At 42.5% G+C, this 21,068-nt stretch overlaps 1 protein-coding gene across 3 annotated transcripts in view; it reads left to right on the forward strand.

The window, feature by feature from the left end:
- The window catches only part of IQSEC2 (IQ motif and Sec7 domain 2), a 358,697-nt gene that overhangs the window by 325,549 nt on the left and 12,080 nt on the right, over positions 1-21,068 (forward strand). For all 3 annotated transcript variants that reach the window (XM_006898888.1, XM_006898889.1, XM_006898890.1), the window contains 6 exons: positions 8,206-8,467; positions 9,439-9,840; positions 14,775-15,652; positions 17,458-17,619; positions 18,215-18,337; positions 19,428-19,594. In XM_006898888.1, the coding sequence (XP_006898950.1) occupies positions 8,206-8,467; positions 9,439-9,840; positions 14,775-15,652; positions 17,458-17,619; positions 18,215-18,337; positions 19,428-19,594 (1,994 nt within the window). The remainder of the gene's footprint in view (positions 1-8,205; positions 8,468-9,438; positions 9,841-14,774; positions 15,653-17,457; positions 17,620-18,214; positions 18,338-19,427; positions 19,595-21,068) is intronic.

A 21,068-nucleotide genomic window follows, 5' to 3' on the forward strand; every position in this document is an offset into this window, starting at 1 on the left:
GAGCACATCCAGGGCAGCATCTGTTAACTGAAATATGTCAATTGGTATACCATCTATTCCGAGGGCCTTATTTTTTGCTATTTCCTTCAAAGCAGCTTAAACTTCTTCCTTCACCACCATAGGCTCTTGCTCATATGGTGTTTCATGAAATTCTTCTGTGTCTGCCAGTTCCTTTTGATACAGTAACTCAGTATATTCTTTCCATCTTCTTTTAATACTTCCTGGATCATTTAATATTCTGCCTAAAGCATCCTTGATATTTTATTCTATTCAGCTACACATCCTCCTCCCAAACAGATGGACTCTTTCTCTTAAGAACCCCCAAATTTCCTGTTCCTTGGTTCTGATAACTATTTGCTTTGTTATTGTTGTGTAAATTGTCTTATTCTCTCTCTGCAAAGGATACTTTCAAATTTCCCAAATAGAATATCCTAGCAGATACGTGCATGGCGGTGCGGGGGACTGTGGATGAGTTTGCAAGTAATCTATTGTGTGTGGTTGTGTCTGTATATGTACATGTCTCCATGGATTTTTATCTGTTTTCACGTATTTGCAGGTATGTGTTTGCTTCTAGGATTATTGTCCTTTGTGTATGTCTCTGTATTTGTACATTGTGTGTATATGTGAGCACACTTTACCCCTGGTTTGGAGGAGCCTACAGAAAGGGAGGTCTCCCATGCCTTTTCTGAAACACAAGAATCCAAAAGGGAGGATTGAATTCGCTCAAGCCATGCACAAATGCCACACAAGTGGTAAATGGAAGTTAGAACCTACCTAGCCCTGCCCAGCTTTTTATTCTACTATATAGTCAAGTTGTGTATATGTGTATGTGAGAGAGAGACAGAGAAAGAAAGAAATTTTCCATGTGGTTGACATGGCCTCAAGTGTCATTGAAGCTCTGATGTAGTTAACTCTACATCCTAGGTCCTGTTTCTTCAACAATATATGTATTGCCAGGAACAATCCCTTCAAACACTCTCTTTTGTGCCAAGCCTCCTCTTAGGAAGCTTTGTTTACAAACTGAACTCCCTATCACTATTACCTTGGAAACAAAAAGGAAGTGAGCTCTTAGTGGAGAGTAAGAGTATTATAAAATAGTGGAGACCCAGGACAATGTGGAGCCAGGATGCAGAGACAAGATGTTTGTATTCTTCTTTTCTCACGTAATAGCTGTGTAACTTTGAGCAAATTTACATCACTTCTCTGAGCCTCAGTGTCCTCATATGTAAAATAAGGCTAATGGTGCTTGCCTCAGTACATTATGCAGATTCAATAAGCTAATTAATAACCCTGTCTTAGGAATGGAGGTGAACCTCTAAGGCAGCTTGTGGAAAGGGCAGGCAAGTATTAAAGAACACACTTGAGCTAAATGAGTGAGCTAGAGTTAGCCAGATTGGGGTAATATTGTGTTCTTGTGTGCTGTCGTGTCTGAACCAACTAATAGTTGACCCTCTAGTGGATTTTCAGGGGCTGTAAATCATGCGGGAAAATATTGCCCATCATTCTCTTACAGAAAAACTGGTGGATCTAAACCACATAACTTCAGATTACATTGCAATTCCTTAGCACTAAGCTACCAGTGCTTTCCAGAGATAATAAAGCAGAGGAGCTATAAAGCTAAGGAGAGGTCAAAAGAGTCATCTATGGCTATGGTGAGGAAGTTAGAAGTTATTCTATGTATGATGATATCTGTGAAATCTAAATTAGGTAGTGTCCTTCCCTGCTCATCTTAATCAGAACACATGTATCACACTTTGACCCTCATTATCTTGCCCATTCTACTCTAGCTACACTGGCCTCCTCATTGTTCCTCAAACATGTTATTTACAATCTCAACCTCTGTCTGGACTGCTCTTGCTTCAGCCCCACAACTTAATTTCTCACTTCCATCGAGGCTCTGCTTCTATGCCATTTCTTCAGAAAGACCTTCCCTGACCACCACATTTTCTATCACTCTGCTTTATTTTTCTTCCTAGCACCCATCTTTTGGAAACTCTAGTGACCAAGTGGATAAGGAGTTGTGCTACCAAAGGCAGGTGGTACACAGGAAAAAACATGACCAGTCTTTTTCTGTGTCATTTACAGCTTCTGAAAACCCACTAGAGGGTTAGATATGAGTCAGGTCTGACTTAACTTCACTGGGCATCTGTTATTGTTATTGTTGTTATGTGCCATTGAGTCAATTGCAACTCACAGCAACCCTATGCACAATAGCTCTGAATCCTGCCCAATACTGAGCCATTTCACTGACTACAACACACCTACCTCCATTACCCCAGTACTGTGTCAATCCATCTCATCCAGGGTCTTCTTCTCCTGCACTGTCCCTCCACAATTCCAAGCCTAAATTATGTTGTTATTGTTGTTGTTGTTGTGTGTAGGTGCCACTGAGTCAACTACAACTCATAGCAAAAGATCAAATCCTTACCCTATCGCGCACCATCCTCACAAATCTCTGCCATTCTCGAGTCCATTGTTACAGTCACTGTGTGAGTCCATCTTGCTAAGGTTCTTCCTCTCTTTTACTGACTCTCTTCATTTCCCAGCGTGTTTTTGCCTAAGAACTGGTTCCTCCTGAAGGCATGCTCAAAGTATGTGAGACAAAGTTTCACCATCTTTAGTTCTACATGAATCCTGATAACACTTCCTCCAAGACAGAATTGTTTATTTTTTTGGTAGACCATGGTCTATTCAATACTTTTCACCAACATCACAACTCAAAGGTTTTAGTTTTTCTTTGGTTTTCCATATTCATTGTCCAATTTCTGCATGTCTAGGAAGCCATTGGAAATACCATGGCTTAGATAAAAATCAACTTAATCTTTAAACTGACATCCTTTCTCTGAAACACTTTACTAATCAACAACCTGTATTATGCTGATGACACAGTTTTGCTTGCTTAGTGAGGAGGATATAAACGTCTGCTGCAGAAGATGTAAGACTGTGGTATGGATTACATCTCAATATCAAGAAGACAAATATCCTCAACACAGGATCAACAGTCAACATTATGATAGATGGAGAAAAGACTGAAGCTGTTACTTATTTCATCTTACTTGGATCAACAATCAACACCTATGGTACCAGCAGTTAGGAAGTCAGGAGACATACTGCTTTGGGCTAGTCTGCTGTCAGGGACCTCTCCAAAATACTGAGAAGCAATGATGTCAATTTGAGAACTAAGGTGTTTTTAATTCAAGCCATGATTTTCTCAGTCACCTGCTATGCGTCAGAGAAGTGGACAATGAACAAAGATGATAGAAAAATTGATGCCTTTGAGTTGGGGTGCTCGAGAAGAATACTAAATATCCCATGGATTGCCAAAAGAACAAGCACTGGGGAGCTCTGGTGGCCTAGTGGCAAGAAGCTACACTGCAATCCCAGAGGCGCATGGTTTGAATCCGCCAGATGCTCTGCCAGGAAAGGAGGAACAATCTCCTCCTGTACCAGTCATATCTGATCTGATGGTACACAGACACACACACACAAAATAATAATAAAAAGGGGGGGGGAAATTTTTAAAAAAAGAACAAACATATGTCCTGGAAAAGGTGAAACCACAGTGCTCCTTGGAGGCAAGGATGATGAAGTTTCATCTTTCATAATTTTGACATGTAGCTGGGCAAGGCTATTCCTTAGAAAGGGACATCATGCTTGGAAAGATAGATGGTCAATGAAGGAGAGGAAGACCTCCAACAAAATGGATTGACCCCATGACTTCAGCAATGGGTCTCAGAGTCTCAGAGAAGAAGAAATGGCACAGAATAGTCAAGTTTAAGTTTGGCTGTTCATTGGGTTGCTATGAATAATACTCGACTCAACAGCACCTAACAACATTAATTCATTTATTGCCTGTTTCCCCCATTAGAATGTCACCTCCATAAGAAAACAAATTTGTGCATCTTGCTTACTGTTTTATTTCCAGCACTCAACACTATGCCATAGAACAGTGATAGTTCTACTTTCATTTCGTTCTTACTTTCCTTGCAGGATACCTGTGTTCAATTCCCAGCCAATGTACCTCAAGTTTAGGCACCGTCTATTTGTCAGTAAAAGTGTGTATGTTGCTATGATGCCAAATAAGTTTTAGTGGAGTTTTCAGAAGATGAAGATAGATGAGGAAAAAAGACCTGGCTATCTACTTCCAAAAATCAGTCAATGGGAGCGCTGGTGGCCTAGTGGCAGGAAGCTGTGCTGCAATGCCGAAGGCACATGGTTAGAATCCACCAGATGCTCCGCTGGAGAAGGAGGAGCTATCGCCTCCTGTACCAGTTGGAGCCAATTCAATGTTACACAACAAGGAAAAAAAAAAATAAAAAAAAACCAGTGAAAACTCTAAGGATCACAGTTGTGATCTTGTGTATGGGGACTCCGCAAATCAAGAGAAACTCAATAGCAAGCAACTAATAATAGTCCTGTGCCTGCCATGTAGGAAGTACTCAATATTTTTTCAAATGATTGATGGGAACCTATGAAAAGTTGTAAGTGGGAGAGTGAAATGAACAGATTTGCACTTTGTAGAAGTTATCTCTGACTACAGCATGGAACAGAAAGGGGAAATTGGAATTTGTGGTAAATAAAAGTTCAGGTGAGAGTATTAGAGCATCTGCCAGAGCTCATTTACTCCAGAAACTTTTATTGACACCTATTCTGTGCCAAACTCTGTGCTATCTAGGAGATTACCATTATTCTCTTCCTGTCCTGGGAATCATGAACACAAATAACTGCCACAATTTGCTAAAGCTAACTATCAAAATAAGGAGTGACATAATGCTATATGTGAGAGCAATAGTTTCTGGTTAAAGATGGAATTTAGGAGGGCTACTTAATGGTAGCATATGAACTGAACCTGAATGAGGACATAGAGGAGTTTCTCAGATAGCAGGTGTCAGAAAAGGTGGACATTTCATGGGGAAATGAATAAAGTTTTAGAGGCAAGTAGAAGACAGAGTTTTTGAAAGAAACAAAAGCTGAGATGGCATCCCACCCTGTAGTAGTTTAGTGTTTAAGATTGTTGGCTCTGAACTCAGACAACCTGGATTTGAATCTTGGCTCTATTATTAATAGCTGGGTGACCATAGATGTGTTCCTTAACCTCTCTGAGCCACAGTTTCCTTAGTGTAAAATGAAGATAACTAATAATACTTATCCCATAAAACCTAGAGGTCTAGTGGTCTAGTGGGTAAGGAGTTGTGATGTCCACACAATGGCAGCTGGTTCAAATCCACAAGTTTCTCAGAGGGAGAAAGACGGGCAATCTCCTCCCATGTAATCTACAGCCTCTTTAAAACTAGCTGGCAGGGTCAGCAATGAGTTCAGACTCAATGGAAGTGAGTTGAGATGAATTACCTTAGAGAGCTGGTTGAGAAGTAAACTAGTTCTTGAATATGAAATGATAAAATGGTACATGAATGTAACAAATGCACTACAAGCATTCAACTCAATTTAACTCATTGCCATCAAGTCATAACCATAGCTGACCCTCCAGTGGGTTTTCAGAGGAGATCTAGATAGATAGATAGATAGATAGATAGATAGATAGATAGATAGATAGATAGATAGTATTCATCCTGGAAAGGGTTAAACGTTAAACCTGGCGGCTCCTTGGAGGCAAGGATTCTGAGGCTCCGTCTAACATACTTTGGACATGTTGTAAGGAGGGACCTGTCCTTGGAGAGGGATATCATGCTTGGTACGGTGGAGGGACAGCTCAGGAGGGGAAGGCCCTCTATGAGGTGGATTGATTCAGTGACTGGGGTAATCGGGATGGGTGTATCAGAGATGGTGCGATTGGCACAGGACAGAGCAGAGTTTAGGGCTGTTGTACATAGGGTCGCTATGAGTCGCAAGTGACTCGGCGACACATAACAACAACAACATATATAGTACAGAAAGAGATTGCCCATCTTTCGCCTTTGGAATAGCTGGACGATTCAAACCACTTGCCTATGTTTTGACAGTGAAACTCCTTACCCACTAGACCATTAGAGCTCCCTATTATGTTTCATAGATGCTTCATTCGCCAGAATATGGAACTTAGACAATCTCTATGAGCAGTGTCAGCTATGAGTATTTAATGAATGGAATATATGGAATACATATATATAGTGGCCTGATAGTGTGTTAGCTGTGCCGCCAACTCAAAGGCAAGTGGTTCAAATCCACCAGTAGCTCCATGGGAGAACGACGAACAATCTCCTCCATGTGGTTTACAGCCTGCTGGAGGGACAGCTATACATCGATTTCAATTCAATGGTACATAAGAACAACAACATATATGGCTTGGGATGTGTGCTGGGAGGGGAAAGGTTTTAGAGACTTGTGAGTGGGCTTCTGCAGTACTAAGGGGAAGAAGAGGAGTATCTTAGATTCTTGGGATAGGCTAGGCGGGGTCTATCCCGAGGAGGGTGACGTCCTTGAAGTCCAAGAGGAGAAAGCATTTGAGGCAGAAGTCAGTGCCCCAATCTGTTTCTGCCTTGCCCCTGATAGTGCTACGGATTATTAACAGTTGGAAGGGGGGTGGACGATAAGCAGTGAGTAGGAGCTGCCACCAGAGTAGAGTCAAGCAGCCTTGTGAGTGCAGCCTCCACACTCCTCCAGATCACCTACCTCATAGCCATTATGTGATGCCTGTCGTGCTCTTCTGCAAGACTGGCAGCCTGCTACAGTTCAAGTTCCTGAGCGGGTAGTGATCCTCCCCATACCCATCCCAGTTTGCCCCTACTCTGCACTTCAGACTCAGTAGGGCTGGAGTGGCTCATTAACATTCTCACAGGCTAAGAGCTCCTGCAATTTTATGCCTCCCAAACCACACTATGTATGGTTTATCTGAGGCCTCGGTATTACCTATCACTCAGCTCAGCCATATCCTTTTCTCCCACAGACCCTTCCATGCCTGTTTGTTTCTCTTCTCCTGAAGGTTGGGGTGGCCCCATTTTCTCTGCCTCTTTTGCTCCTTACCATGTCTGGCTTAGCTCAAGGCACTTGGGCCCTGTTGCCACCTGGGTTCCTTGGCAGCCTTGTTGCCATGACACCATGGGAGCAGGTTCCAGTACAACAACAGCTCTGGGTTGGTGGGAAAGATGTGGTACCCAGTTCCTGCTGCTCTCGGGCAATGAGACCCTTGCCCTTCTTCTTCAACTGAACATAGGAGGTCATGAGGAGGAAAAGGAAACTGCCCCGCAGGGCAGCTCTTTATCTGTGAGATTGCTGCATGGGAGGCACCTTTTTCTGTCACTGAGCCAGTAGCCCCACAGCCAGGGAATCCTGGAAACTGGCCAGGCCAGGAATCCAGGCAGCTGAGGACAGAAGAGGAGATGCAGAGGAGGGTGGGCAGGGGAGGATTGGAGAGTCTGGATGGGTGGGATGCCAGGATGGGCTTCGGGGACAGGATTGGGGTGGTGGGGAATGCTTTAGGAGGGACACCACAGCAAAACCTCTTCCAGAACCCTGAAGGGATGGAACTGGGATGAAAGGGGTTCTGGGGATGAGGTTATAAGGGAACTAGTCTTCCAAGGAAAAGAAGGTTTGAGGATAGATCCTTTAAAAGACAATTACTGGGGCGCGGGGGGGGGGGTGATAAAGAGGTCTAGAGATTGGAAGGAAACTGGCCTGGGGATAACACTGTGAGGGCTGATCAGGACTGGGGAAAAGACTGTGAAAAGACAGAAACTTGAGAGAAAAGTCTGAAAGGATGTAGCTGTTAGGGGGAAAGGAAAGTTTGTGAGGTGGGGACAAGGGGTCTGAAAATGGACCTGTAAGGATAAGGACTGAAAGAGAATGAGAATTGGGCCATGAAGGCAAGGGGAAGTGAAAGGAAGGAATTGAGAGAGTATTAAGGAGACAATTTGAGGGGCTAGGCTCTTCTCTAGGGAGCTCTGATGACTTAGTGGTAAGAAGTTGCACTATAAACCCAAAGGTAAACATTTTAAATTGACCAGCTGCTCCACAAGAGAAAGATGGGCAATCTTTTGTCTTGTGATTTATTACCTATGAAAACCCGCTGGAGGGTTAGCTATGAGTCCATGACACATAACAACAATAGGCTCTTCTCTGGCTTTTAAGTATGGAGATCCCCATATCTGTTAGGAAGTTGGGGTGGATGAAGCTGAGGTGAAGGATATTGCCCACTCACTCTTAGCCTAGCCTAGCAGGCCCCTCTGCTGTTCCTATTATATCCTAGCTCATCTTATCTCATCTCCACAGTGTGGAGGGTGACGCCCCAGGCAGCGACCTGAGCACAGCTGTTGATAGTCCTGGGAGTCAACCCTCCTACCGACTGAGCCAGCTGCCTTCCACCAGCAGCCACATGGGTGGTACCCCTGTTGGGGTGGGCCTTCCCTGGGCTCAGCGGGCACGCCTCCAGCCAGCCAGTGTTGCACTGAGAAAGCAAGAGGAGGAGGAGATAAAGCGCTCCAAGGCACTATCGGACAACTATGAACTCTCTACAGACCTGCAGGACAAGAAGGTGCTGAAGAGATGGCTCTCTGGCTGGGATTGTGGTAGGGATGCAACAGAGAGCCAAGGGAGGGATTGGGAAGTGGCATTTGAGGCTGTTATCCAGGGAGGGTTAGTGAGAATGGAATTGGGAAAGACTGACTCCAGAATCCCTTCATCCTATTGAGAACTTACTACTTGAACCACACATCCACTGAATTTCATATTCACTCAATGAACATTTATTGCCAACACTAGAGATAAAAAGATGATACTTATGCTCTGTGGTTAAAAAAAAAAAGTACAGTCTAGTAGGGAGGAAACACACGCAAAAACTAACAATTTCATAACAATGGGGTATTTGGTTGTTTATTGTGTTTTTTTAAAAGAAGTAACAAAAGGATCACATAATAGGAAAAACAAAACAAGGATATGTAACAAAATACTATTTGTGGCGCTCTCTCGCTGCTTCTGCTTCTTCTTCTTCTTCTTCTTCTTCTTCTTCTTCTTCTTCTTCTTCTTCTTCTTCCCTTGCTTCTGTCTTTCTTCCCCCTCTCTATTTCTTCCTTTTACTCCAAATTTCCCCCCTTTCTTTTTAATTTCTTTTTTAATAATGTGAGCTCTGGTGGCCTAGTGACTAGAAGCTGCGCTGCAATCCCAAATACACATGGTTCGAGGCCACCAGCTGCTCCGCGGGAGAAGGATGGGCAATCTCCTCCCGAGCTATTGACTGCCTCTGAAAACCCACTGGAGGGTCAGCTATGGGTTGGTTCCAACTCTACGGTACACAGCAACAACATTCATCTTATAAAGTTTTTTTTAAAAAAAGGAAAACATTATCCCATATCATGTGACAAGTGCTGATTAAAGTAGAATATTGCACTATGAGAGCAGATCAATTAAGGCAACTGTTAGAGGTTAGCAGGAGGTGTGCTTGAGGATTCAAGGAAATGAAGCTATAGTGCATTTCTGACCTTATTTCCCTTGATCCTCCCCCCACAGGTGGAAATGCTGGAAAGGAAGTATGGAGGCTCCTTCTTGAGCCGCAGGGCTGCCAGGACCATCCAAACAGCCTTTCGCCAGTACCGCATGAACAAGAATTTTGAGCGATTACGCAGCTCAGCTTCTGAGAGCCGCATGTCTCGCCGCATCATCCTTTCTAACATGCGAATGCAGTTCTCCTTTGAAGAGTATGAGAAGGCTCAGAACCCCGCATATTTCGAGGGCAAGCCTGCCTCGCTGGACGAGGGTGCCATGGCTGGTGCCCGCAGCCACCGGCTTGAACGTGGTCTCTCATATGGAGGCTCCTGCGGTGGGGGCATTGATGGTGGTGCAAGCTCTGTCACCACATCTGGAGAGTTTTCTAATGATATCACAGAGCTAGAGGACTCCTTCTCCAAACAGGTCAGAATCCAGGAAATGAGCCTTTCTTCCCTATACCCTTACTTACACTCCAAATTGACAAAAGTTGTGTGATAAGCAATTAACAAAAGACAAATAGTTACAATTTGAATGGAGACTGTGAAAATTAGAAAAAATGATAAGATAATATTGTAGCTAAAACTATCATATAAAGGCATACAGAAAAAATAATAAAAGTTCTCACCATTTGGAACTTGATCCACTATCAAATTAATGGTTAACTAACAGGTAGTGAGGGAGCTCTGCTAGTGTAATATGTAGGAGACCTGTTCTGCTAATCCAGAGGCCTCATCTCTCTGTCAGTTTGAATCCACAAGAGGTGTGGGAGATAGGTAATTCTCCCCTCTTGTTATTTACAAATTCAGAAACTCACTGGAGGATCAGCTGTCAATCAGATTAAACTCTGTAGCAATGACTGAATAGGTTCATAGTTCCTAGGACGTGCCAGGTGCTTTGCATGCCCTATAACAGACCTAACCTATAAGACAGGAATTGTTATCCCTGTTTTATAGAGGAGGAGACCAAAGCTCTGAAAAGTCAAGTAAGTTTTCCATACTGGATTAGAACCCAACTCTGCCTGATTCCATTACAACCTGTGCTCTTTTTATTACACCATAATACCATGTACCAGGCTCTGTGGTGGACACTGTGAGGTGAACAGATGAGCTAGCTCCATTCCCAAGAATTTCTCAGTCTAGTAAGAAATGGCAAACATGTACACATTACTATCTCCTGAAGTAGAACATGTTGTTGCGTACCAGAGAGTCTAACCCATAGCTGACCCTCTAGTGGGTTTTCAGAAGCAGTTAATCACTAAGCAGAAGACTTCCCATCTTTCTGTGGAGCAGCTGGTGGGCTCAAACCTTCAGGATTGCAGCACAGTTTCTTGCCACTAGGCCACTTCCTCTGATAGTTACATTTCCTGATAGAAGTACATTGTCATCTCCCGAGGTAGCCCTGAGAGAAGATCACGTGTAATACTGTGGGAACTCAGAAAAGGGAGGTGAAATTTTATGCTGGGAGAACCCAAGAAGATTTCTTTGGGAAAACAGCATTGGAGCTGGGTCTTATTAGATAAGATTTACCAAGTTAATGATAACTGACAGAGTATTGCTCACATAGGCACTGCATCAGCAAAAGCAAAGAAACATGAGAATGTAACAAACAGTGCTGGTAGTGGAGGTCATTGTAGAATTGAGGTTTCAGGCATATCTGTCCAGATTTGAATCCAAGTTCTACTATTTTTCAGTTTTATAAACTTAAGCAAACTGTTCTACCACACTGAAACCGTCAGTAAAATGGAAAGAAACCTTCTATTTAGAAGGGTCTTGAATATTTAGTGCCAATCTGGAGGACAACTGCCTGGCCAACTGACTGGAAGAGATCCGTACCTGTTCTAATCCCAAAGAAAGATGACCCAACAGAGTGCGGAAATTAGCAAACAATATTTTTTTTCAAACAATATTATTAATACCACATATAAGGAAGATTCTGCTGAAAATTATCCAAAACAGCTGAAACAACACATCAACAGATAACTACCAGATGTGCAGGCTGGGTTTAGAAGAGATTGTGACACTAAAGATATTATAGCTAATATTAGATGGATCTTGGCTGAAAGTAGAGAGTATTGGAGGAATGTCTATCTTTGTTTCATTGACTATGCAAAGACAATTGACTGGATCACAACAAACTGTGGCTAACTCTGAGAAGAATGGGAATCACAAAACATTTGATTGTGCTTATGCAAAACCTATACTTGGACCAGGAGGCAGTCGTCAAAACGGAGCAAGGAAACATTGCATGGTTTAAAATCGGGAAGGGTGTACACCAGGAATGTGTCCTATCTCCATAATTTTCAATCTATATGCAGAACAGATCATCTGGGAGGCTGATCTCTATGAGGGGGAAGGTATTGAGGCATCAGGATTGGAGGAAGCCTCACCAACAACCTGTATTATGCAGATGATACAACCCTACTTGCTGAAACTGAGGAGGACCCGAAGCACTTGCTGCAGAAAGTCAAGAACTGTAGCCTTCAATATGGATTGAAGCTCAACATCAGTAAAACAATGATTCTCACCACTGGGCCGATTAACAGCATCATGATAGATGGTGAAGATAATGAGATTGTTAAGAGCTTTAGTTTCCTGGCTCCACAACCAACACTTTTGGTACCAGCAGCCAAGAAATCAAAAGATGAATTGCATTGGGAAAGTCTGCTGTCAGGGACCTCTCCAGAGTACTGAAGAGCAATGATGTCAGTCTGGAGACTAAGGTGAGCCTGATCTAGGTCATGGTCTTCCCACTTATGTGCTATACATCAGAAATCTGGACAAGGACTAGGGATGACAGAAGAATTGATGCCTTTGAGTTATGGTGCTGGAGAAGAGTTTTGAATATGCCATGGACTGCTAAGAGAACAAACAGGCTGGAGAGAGTGAAACGAGGCTGCTCCTTGGAGGCAAGGATTCTGAAGCTCCATCTGACCTACTTTGGGCATGTTGCAAGGAGGGTCCAGTCTTTGGAGAGGGACATTATGCTTGGGAGGGGAGGGACATTCAGTGACTGGGGTAATGGAGGGAGGTGTGTCAAAGACAGTAAGGTTAGCTCAGGATAGAGCAGGGCTCAGAGCTGTTGTACATAGAGCCGCTATGAGTTGCAGGTGACTTGATGACACATAAAAACAAATATATATATATTTTAGCACATAGTAGCTTCTAAATATATTGTCATACCCTTCCTAAACCAAGGAGGTACAAAATAGAAATTGTTAAATTAATGATGCTTTATAAGAGGATCAAATATTGTACTCTTAACTTTTTATCTGGCCCAGCCTCCAATCAGGGCATACTTCACTGAAACACACATTGATAGGAAAATCATTCATCCGTTAATTCATATAATAATCATTTAATTGAGCATCTGTTCTGTGCCCGGTAATGTGTTTAGTTAAGCTAAAAGAGAGAAATCCAATACTTTAAGAAGGGAAATAGGGGGATAGAGCAACAAATCTGTTTCCAAGTCTAAGTGCTATCCAAGTCTGATGGTGGTTGCTATTGTTATGTGCCATCAAGTCACCTGCGACTCATTGGGAACCTATGTACATTAGCTCTGAAACCTGCCCTATCCTGAGCCAATCTCATCATCTCCAACAGACCTAGTGTCATTTCTCCAGTCACTGAGTCAATCCATCTCATTTTGGGTCTTCCTCTCCTGCACTGTCCCTCCACCCTTCCAAGCATGATGTCCCTCTCCAAAGACTGGTACCTCCTGGCCACGTGCCCAAGTATGTGAGACATAGCCTCAAAATCCTTTCCTCCAGCGAGCAGCCTGGTTTTCAGGGCAAGGCTCTTTGTTTTCCTGGCAATCCACAGTATGTTCACCAACACAATGGCATTGATTCTTCTTCTATCATCCTTAGTTATTGTCCAGCTCTAGGATGCATAGCAAGTAACTGAAAAGACCATGGCTGATCCACAGGCTCATCTTAGTCTCCAGACTAACATCATTGATCTTCAGGACTCTAGAGAGGTCCCTGACAGAAGACTTTCACAATAAAGTCCATCTTTTTATTTCCTGACTGTTGGTTCCAAGAGTGTTGATTGTGGAACCAAGCAAGCTGAAGTTATCAACAATCTCAATCTCTTCTCTGTCCATCATGATGCTGACAATTGGCCAAATGGTGAGAATCTTTGTTTTCCTGATGTTGAACTTCAATCCATACTTAAGAGTATAGTCCTTGACCTTCTGCAGCAAGCCCCTCAGGTCCTCCTCAATTTCAGCAAGCAAGGTTGTGCCATCTGCATAACACAAGTTGTTGATAAATTTTCCTCCAATCCTGATGCCACATTCCTCCCCATAAAGTCCAGCCTCCCAGAGGATCTGTTCTTCATAGAGAATGAAAAGGTATGGAGATAGGATACATCCCTGACACACAACGTGCAGTGTTTCCCTGCTCTGTTTGGACTATTGCTTCCTGTTCCAAATATAGGTTTTGCATGAGCACAAGTAAGTGTTCAGGGATCCTCATCACAATTTGCTAAGAAATTATTTAAAAATTTAACAGTTTGAAATGGAACTTAAATCACAAAAATTTATTTTTCATATAGTTTCCAAGGACCAGGAACCTAGAAGTGACTTGGCTAGTAGTTCTGGCATAGGGTGTCTCATGAGATTACAATCAAGTTGTAGGCTGGGACTGTAATCTCTGAGGACTTGACTGTGTCCCTTGGTCTGCTTCCAAGCTCACTCATGTGGCTATTGGCAAGAAGCAACAGTTTCTCACCGCATAGCCTTCTCCCATCTTTTGTGAACATGTGGTCTGAGAGAGAGCATAAGCAAGTGATAGCACTCAAGACAAAATCTGCTGTCTTTTATAACCTAATCACAGAAGTGATACATATCTATTCTGCTATAGGGTGTAGACAACACAGATCATGTGGTAAAATGTAGCACACAAGGAAGTGAAAATCAGGAGGTAGGGCCCATTAATAGCCATCTTAGAGACTAGATATCACACAGAGATGCAGAGTTATTAGATATAATCCATATTCTCAAGGATAAGTAGTATAGATTTCCCAAAAATGAACCAGAGAGCTTGAAATTTTGGTTTACCATTAGGGATGACAGATGCTGAGAGAGCAGGTAGCATTTGACTTGAGTCCACATGGACATGGACCTGAAGATTTTATCTGAGAAGGGAATTTGTGAACATTAGTCCTAGCTCCTGTGAGCTCACAATGGCTCCCTAGGAGTTATGTTATAATTATTAGGGAACCTGTAAGAGTAGAGAAGGGAATCCTTGGCTAATTTTCCATGAAAATCTCTCCTCCTTTCTCCTCTCCTTCTTTCATTCACACCTTTCCATCATACTTCCTTTCATTTTTTCTTTCTCTCTCTGTTCTCTCCCATAGGTAAAGTCTCTGGCTGAATCTATTGATGAAGCGCTGAACTGCCACACTGAGGAGCCTGGGTCAACTCAATTAGAGAAGCGGGAATCAAAGGAACAGCAAGACAGCTCTGCCACGTCCTTCAGTGACCTTCCTCTCTACCTGGATGACCCAGTACCCCCACCATCCCCTGAACGATTGCCCAGCACAGAACCCCCAACCCAGAGTCGGCCTGAGTTCTGGGCACCAACCCCTCTCCCACCAGTTCCTCCACCAGTTCCACCAGGAACCCGGGAAGATGGTAGTCGTGAGGAAGGCACTCGCAGGGGTCCTGGGTGCTTAGAATGCCGAGACTTCCGACTGCGGGCTGCCCATCTTCCTCTGCTCACCATTGAGCCTCCTAGTGACAGTTCTGTGGACCTGAGTGACCGCTCAGATCGTGGCTCTGTCCATCGTCAGCTAGTGTATGAGGCTGATGGCTGCAGCCCCCATGGGACCCTGAAGCACAAAGGGCCACCAGGCAGGGCCTCAATCCCACACCGACACTATCCAGCTCCTGAAGTCCAAACCCCAGCCCCTCCAGGGTCCCTGCCACCAGCCCCTAACAGTGGTACTGGACCCAGTGGTGTACCTGGGGGTAGGAGGTTGGGGAAATGTGAGGCTGCAGGTGAGAACTCTGATGGTGGAGATAATGAGAGCCTTGAAAGCTCCAGCAATTCCAATGAAACCATCAACTGTAGCTCTGGCTCCTCTTCTCGAGACAGCCTACGGGAGCCTCCAGCCACTGGCCTCTGCAAGCAGACTTACCAGCGGGAGACAAGGCACAGTTGGGACTCACCAGCCTTCAACAATGATGTAGTACAGAGGCGGCACTACAGAATTGGCCTCAATCTCTTCAATAAGTATGTGATCTCCATTCTAGCCTCCTCACTATTTCCTACCCTGCCACAGACACTTTGACTCCTTGAACTCTAAACAATGATCCTTGCTCTGTCATTCTTTCGATTTGTGGAATGGTGTTTCTCTCTAACTGTTCAAAGGAGGGGTGGGGAAAAAATGTTGCAGAGTAGAAATATCCCCAGAACACCTGGGTTCTATCCTAATATTGCCACTGACTGGCGGGGTGACCTTTGGCAAGATATTTCCATTGTCTTAGTTACACCCAGTTCACACTTTTTAAAATGGTTTTCAAATTTTGCCTGGCATCCTTTTATTAATGAAGAAACACTATAGGTAGAAAAAGTCAAAGTCTGGGAACAGAAAACGTGAATCTCTTGCTTTAATTTGTCCAGAATAACTGTATAACCATGAGATGTGTTGCTCCTCTAGGCTTCATTTAAAAAATAAATAAATATAAAATTGGAAATAGCTAGATATACATATTTGAAGTTTTAGGAGGTGAGTGGAGTGATAGACTAGGCAATGACTATGACTAAAGTCAAGGGAGTGCTGGTGGTCTAGTGGTAAGAAGCTGTGCTGCAATCCAAAGGCATACAGTTTGAATCTAAGAGCTGCTCTGTGAGAGAAGGATGGGCCGTCTCCTCCTGTGTGAATAACTATCTCTAAAAACCCACTGGAGGGTCAACTATGAGTCGGTTCTGACTCAATGGCACACAACAACAATAAGGTCTTTCTAAGAGCCTGATTTTATGTCAGGAGTGTAGAAATCTGGTGCAAGAATGGCATTTAATTGGAAAATAAATAGAATACAAATCTTACATTTTAATAGCCTATCAAGTATTATCACACATATTTAATTCTTATAATAACTTGGCAAGGTGAGTTGTAATTGTCCTATTTTGTAGATAAGAAAAATGAGGCTTGGGGAAGTAAAAGGGATTGCCCAGGATTATGCAACTGTTAAATGATGGATCTTAGACTCTTTTTTGGGGAAATCTGAGACTCCTTTTTTTTAAAATTTTATTTTAATAATTTTCATGAACATTTACAGAGATTTTTGATTGAATCTGAGACTCTTACAGTACCAAAGTGTCTAACATTGTAGAGTTTTGAGGTTATGGATTTTTTTTAAAAAAAAAAAGGAGCTCTGATGGCCTAGTGAGTAGGAAGTTGTGTTGCCAACTCAAGGGCAAGCGGTTCAAATCAATTAATCAGCTACTCTAAGGGAAAAAGATAGACAATCTCCTCCCACACTATTTATAATCTCCTAAAACCTCCTGGAGGGTCAGCTATGAGTCGGTTTAGATTTGAGGGTAATGAGTTGCTTGTGGTTGAACACCTGATAGACCCAGATTTCTGAAAAGCAAGGAACACCTTGTCTATGCAAACATTGGGTAACATAGAACATCACTCAAAATAATCACTTCGTTTATTCCCTAAACTGAGATTCAGTGACTTGAAGAGAAGAGCTTACTTTGGAATTCAGGCATTTTCTCAGGCCTGCTGTGAATATCAAAGCTCTTGACATAGAGTTGGCTTTCACAAAATATTACTTTTTCTTTTAGTTGTGGTATGACTTCAGTGAAGGAAGAAGTTAAGTTGAATATACTTTGGCATTTTGAAGCTCTGTGAAATGAGCGATTGGCCTCCTCTTTTTTGGCCTTAGTTTTTCTTTCTGTACTATGAAGGAATCAGAGAAAATTGTATTCCCATGATTAGGCCCAAAAGTAGTTCAAGAAATGGGACAGAAGATGCAGCTCCAGGAGAACAGTTATCTCATCTAACTCTCTCCTCTTTCCTTCCGCAGGAAGCCAGAGAAGGGTATCCAGTATCTCATTGAACGAGGCTTCCTGTCAGACACACCAGTGGGTGTGGCTCACTTCATCTTGGAGCGGAAAGGCCTGAGTCGGCAGATGATAGGAGAATTTCTAGGGAACCGGCAGAAGCAGTTCAACAGAGACGTATTGGAGTGAGGACTTTAGGATGGGTAGACCAGGCCAGGGATTCAAGGAAAAGGAGGGAGGAAGGGGCAGCTTGTCCCTTTTGCTCAGATAGACTTTTAAAACATGATGAAGAGTCCTTTCTGCTCCTGAAGGAATAGATCTAATGTCTTTTGCCCCTATAAACTCTTCAGTGTGGCATTGTACAAGACACCTGTGTCCTGAGATCTGCTTAGGGCCTTATTTTTCCCATCTGCCATGAGTGTGTTTATGAGAAGGACCTTTTCCAACAATGTGTCCTTTCTGGATATTCTGGGATAGTTTGCATTTCAAAGATTCTTTTCCCTACTGTGAAGGTGATTAAGCATTTAGCTGCTAACCAAAAGGTCTACAGTTTGAACCCACCAGTCTCTTCTTCACAGGAGGAAGTTGAAGCAATCTGCTCCCATTAATATTTACAGCGTTGAAAATCCTATGGGCGGTTATACTCTGTTCTATAGGTTTTCAATGAGTGAGAATCAACATGATGGCAGTGGTTTGGGGTTGGTTTGTCCTCAGGTCAGGGTGGGCTAGAGTTTTCTGCAGAGGAATTGAAAGTGTTACGTTGACTTCTTTACTCCTCAGTTGCGTAGTAGACGAGATGGACTTCTCCTCCATGGATTTGGATGATGCTCTCCGGAAGTTCCAATCTCATATTCGAGTTCAGGGTGAGGCCCAGAAAGTGGAGCGTCTCATTGAAGCTTTCAGGTGTGCCTGCTTTCCACTCCTAAAGCTGCCCCTCTCTACTTTATGGGGTTAGTGTAGATGTGTTCACAAATTACTTCAAAGTTTTCTTGTCATAGAACAGAAATTACAAATCTTATAAGGATTTACATTTGTGCTACTCAGAGATAATGCATATACAGTATCTAGTTTAGCATCTGGAACATAAGCATAATAACAGCAATAGCAGCTAACATTCATTGAGTACTTTCTGTGTATCAGGTGCTGAGGTAGGCATTTTACATGATTATTTCCCAGAATACTCATAACCCTATTTGATAAGTGCTTCTATTATTATTCTCATTTTGCAGATAAAGGATCTGAAGTTTAGACAGATTCACTAACTTGCCCAGAGTTGTAGAGTGTGTAAGTGGTAGAATTGGGATTTGAACTCTGAATCTGTCCAACTTCATGCATAACTTAAGCATTATACTTTATCATGAATGCGTATAAATTCTGGCCTCCACCACTTGATAATGTATTTAGAGAAGAAACTGAAAATTTAATGAGGTTTTTCCCCAGCAATCAGAGAAGGATTTGCTTTGCAGTCAAGATCTGTGTTTTTATCCTGGCTTCACCATTTACCAGCTTTATTAGCTTGGGCAAGTTACTTCAGCAGTTTGAGCCTCAGTTACTTCATCTGTAAAATGGAGCTATTAATAACTATCTTGCAGAATTCTGCCTAGTTCCTAGGAGGTTGTGCTCCTAACCCAAAGGCTGTATGTCTCTGACAGTTTGAATACACCAGCAGCTACTAGGAATAAAAATCACACTCCTTCTGTGTAATTTTCAGCCTTGGAAACTTAATGGAGGGTCAATTATGAGTCAGTTCTCACTTGACTTAAAGGTTATTTGAGAGAGAGTTGAGTACACAGAGCCCTTGGCAAAGTTTTGTAAAATACAGTGAATGTGATAATTTTTTTAATGTGTTAATCTTTGGGAAAACTCTGAAAATAGACTCAAAGGACTAGTAGTATTTCTTGAAGAGAAGGGCTAGTAGTACCATAATGGGAGGATGATACATAGGTGAAGATTGCTGGTCCCTGAGCTTTGTCTTGGACCCTCTGCCCTACAGCCAGCGGTACTGTGTGTGTAACCCAGCCCTGGTGCGCCAGTTCCGGAACCCAGACACCATCTTCATCCTTGCTTTCGCCATCATTCTCCTCAATACTGACATGTACAGTCCTAGCGTCAAGGCTGAACGCAAGATGAAACTGGATGACTTCATCAAGAACCTTAGAGGTGACCAGACCTCCTTATCTGTTTTTCCAAATCTCCTCTTGGGAAGGAAAAATGGCCTGGGGTAGAGATGGGGGACAAGGATAAAAGAGATCACTTTGTCTCCTATGATGCTTCACTTTCTGCCAAGAATGTGTATTCTCCAGGCATTTATTTTTATTTATTCAAATATTTCTTTGCTCATTTACTCATTCATGCACTGAATCAGCCTCTACTGTATATCAGGCTCTATTCTAGGTCCTAGAGTTAGAGCAGTGAACCTAATAGATTACAGAGCTCACACTGATTCACTTGTATGATTATTCGTTAATCTTCTCTTTCCTTCTATTCTTTACCTATGCCCATACTCATTTAATTATTTTGGGTTCCCTTTTCTTCAATCATGCATACAACTAACTAGCCATTCAACACTAAGTGTCTAGTACGAAGTAGGCTCAATAACAAAAGAGTGCCAGAAACAATAGAGAAGAGTCTGCCATAGTCATTGCCCTGAGAGACCTTATCATTTGTGAGAGAGACTGACATATGCCCAGATAACTAACACGACAGAAAGTGCACAGTAATTTCAGAGGGGCCAAAAGTTCAGTTAGAACTGAAAGAAGGGAACGTCCTGGAAGAAGTGGTATTTGAGGCATTGTCCAAAGAGAGTTGTGTTGCTAACCCAAAGGCTAACCCTCTCTGGCAGTTTGAATTTGCAGCCGTTTTGAAGGAGAGAGATAAACAATCTCTTCCCATGGATTTTACAGTCTCAGAAACCTCAAAATGGAGGATTAGCTATGAGTTGGTTCTGATTCTATGGCAATAAATTTGAGTTCTTAAATGCAGGCAGAATGTGGCAAAATGGAGACAACAGAATAAGCAGTAAGAATAACAAAGACACAAAAGTAGAGAATGTGACGTTCTTCAGGGAATAATTTCGGTGAAGTGGGTGAACCAGTTGAGAAAGTTAGTTGGAACTAGTATATGAGGGCCTTGAATATCAGGTAAAAGAGCAGCCTATTAGAAATGGCAGATGCTAAGATTATTTAAACAGAAATGAAAGACAGAATAGAACTGAGAAGGGAAAAACTAAACCAAAACAAAACAGGATGAATTTAATCACCACTGGAGGTTTTCGCAATTGATAGAGTTAATGCTTTCTGGCAGCTGAAATTGAAAAAGACAGTGAAATAAAGAATATACCTTTAGCACTTGTCCAAGGAGTTGTGACATTTCCAAAAGAAAAAATGTTTACTCTAGCAGAAAGTTTAGAGAGGAGAGTAAATGGATTTTATTTAGCACTTGATCAGAAGTGGAGAAGGATGATAGACTTGGGAAGGGGGAAGTTAGACAGGCTAGAGACTATCTGGAGTTGTCTACTAGAATCACTAATTCATATTCTCTCTCTCGCTTTCTCTATATTCTATAAATATATATTATTCCCCTTAAGCATAAATAAATAATCAAGTAAACAAAAGTAATACATGCTAATTTCAGA

The sequence above is a fragment of the Elephantulus edwardii genome, unplaced genomic scaffold (assembly GCF_000299155.1).
Source record: "Elephantulus edwardii isolate Elephantulus edwardi_28Jun2011 unplaced genomic scaffold, EleEdw1.0 scaffold00239, whole genome shotgun sequence".
Classification (NCBI taxonomy): domain Eukaryota; kingdom Metazoa; phylum Chordata; class Mammalia; order Macroscelidea; family Macroscelididae; genus Elephantulus; species Elephantulus edwardii.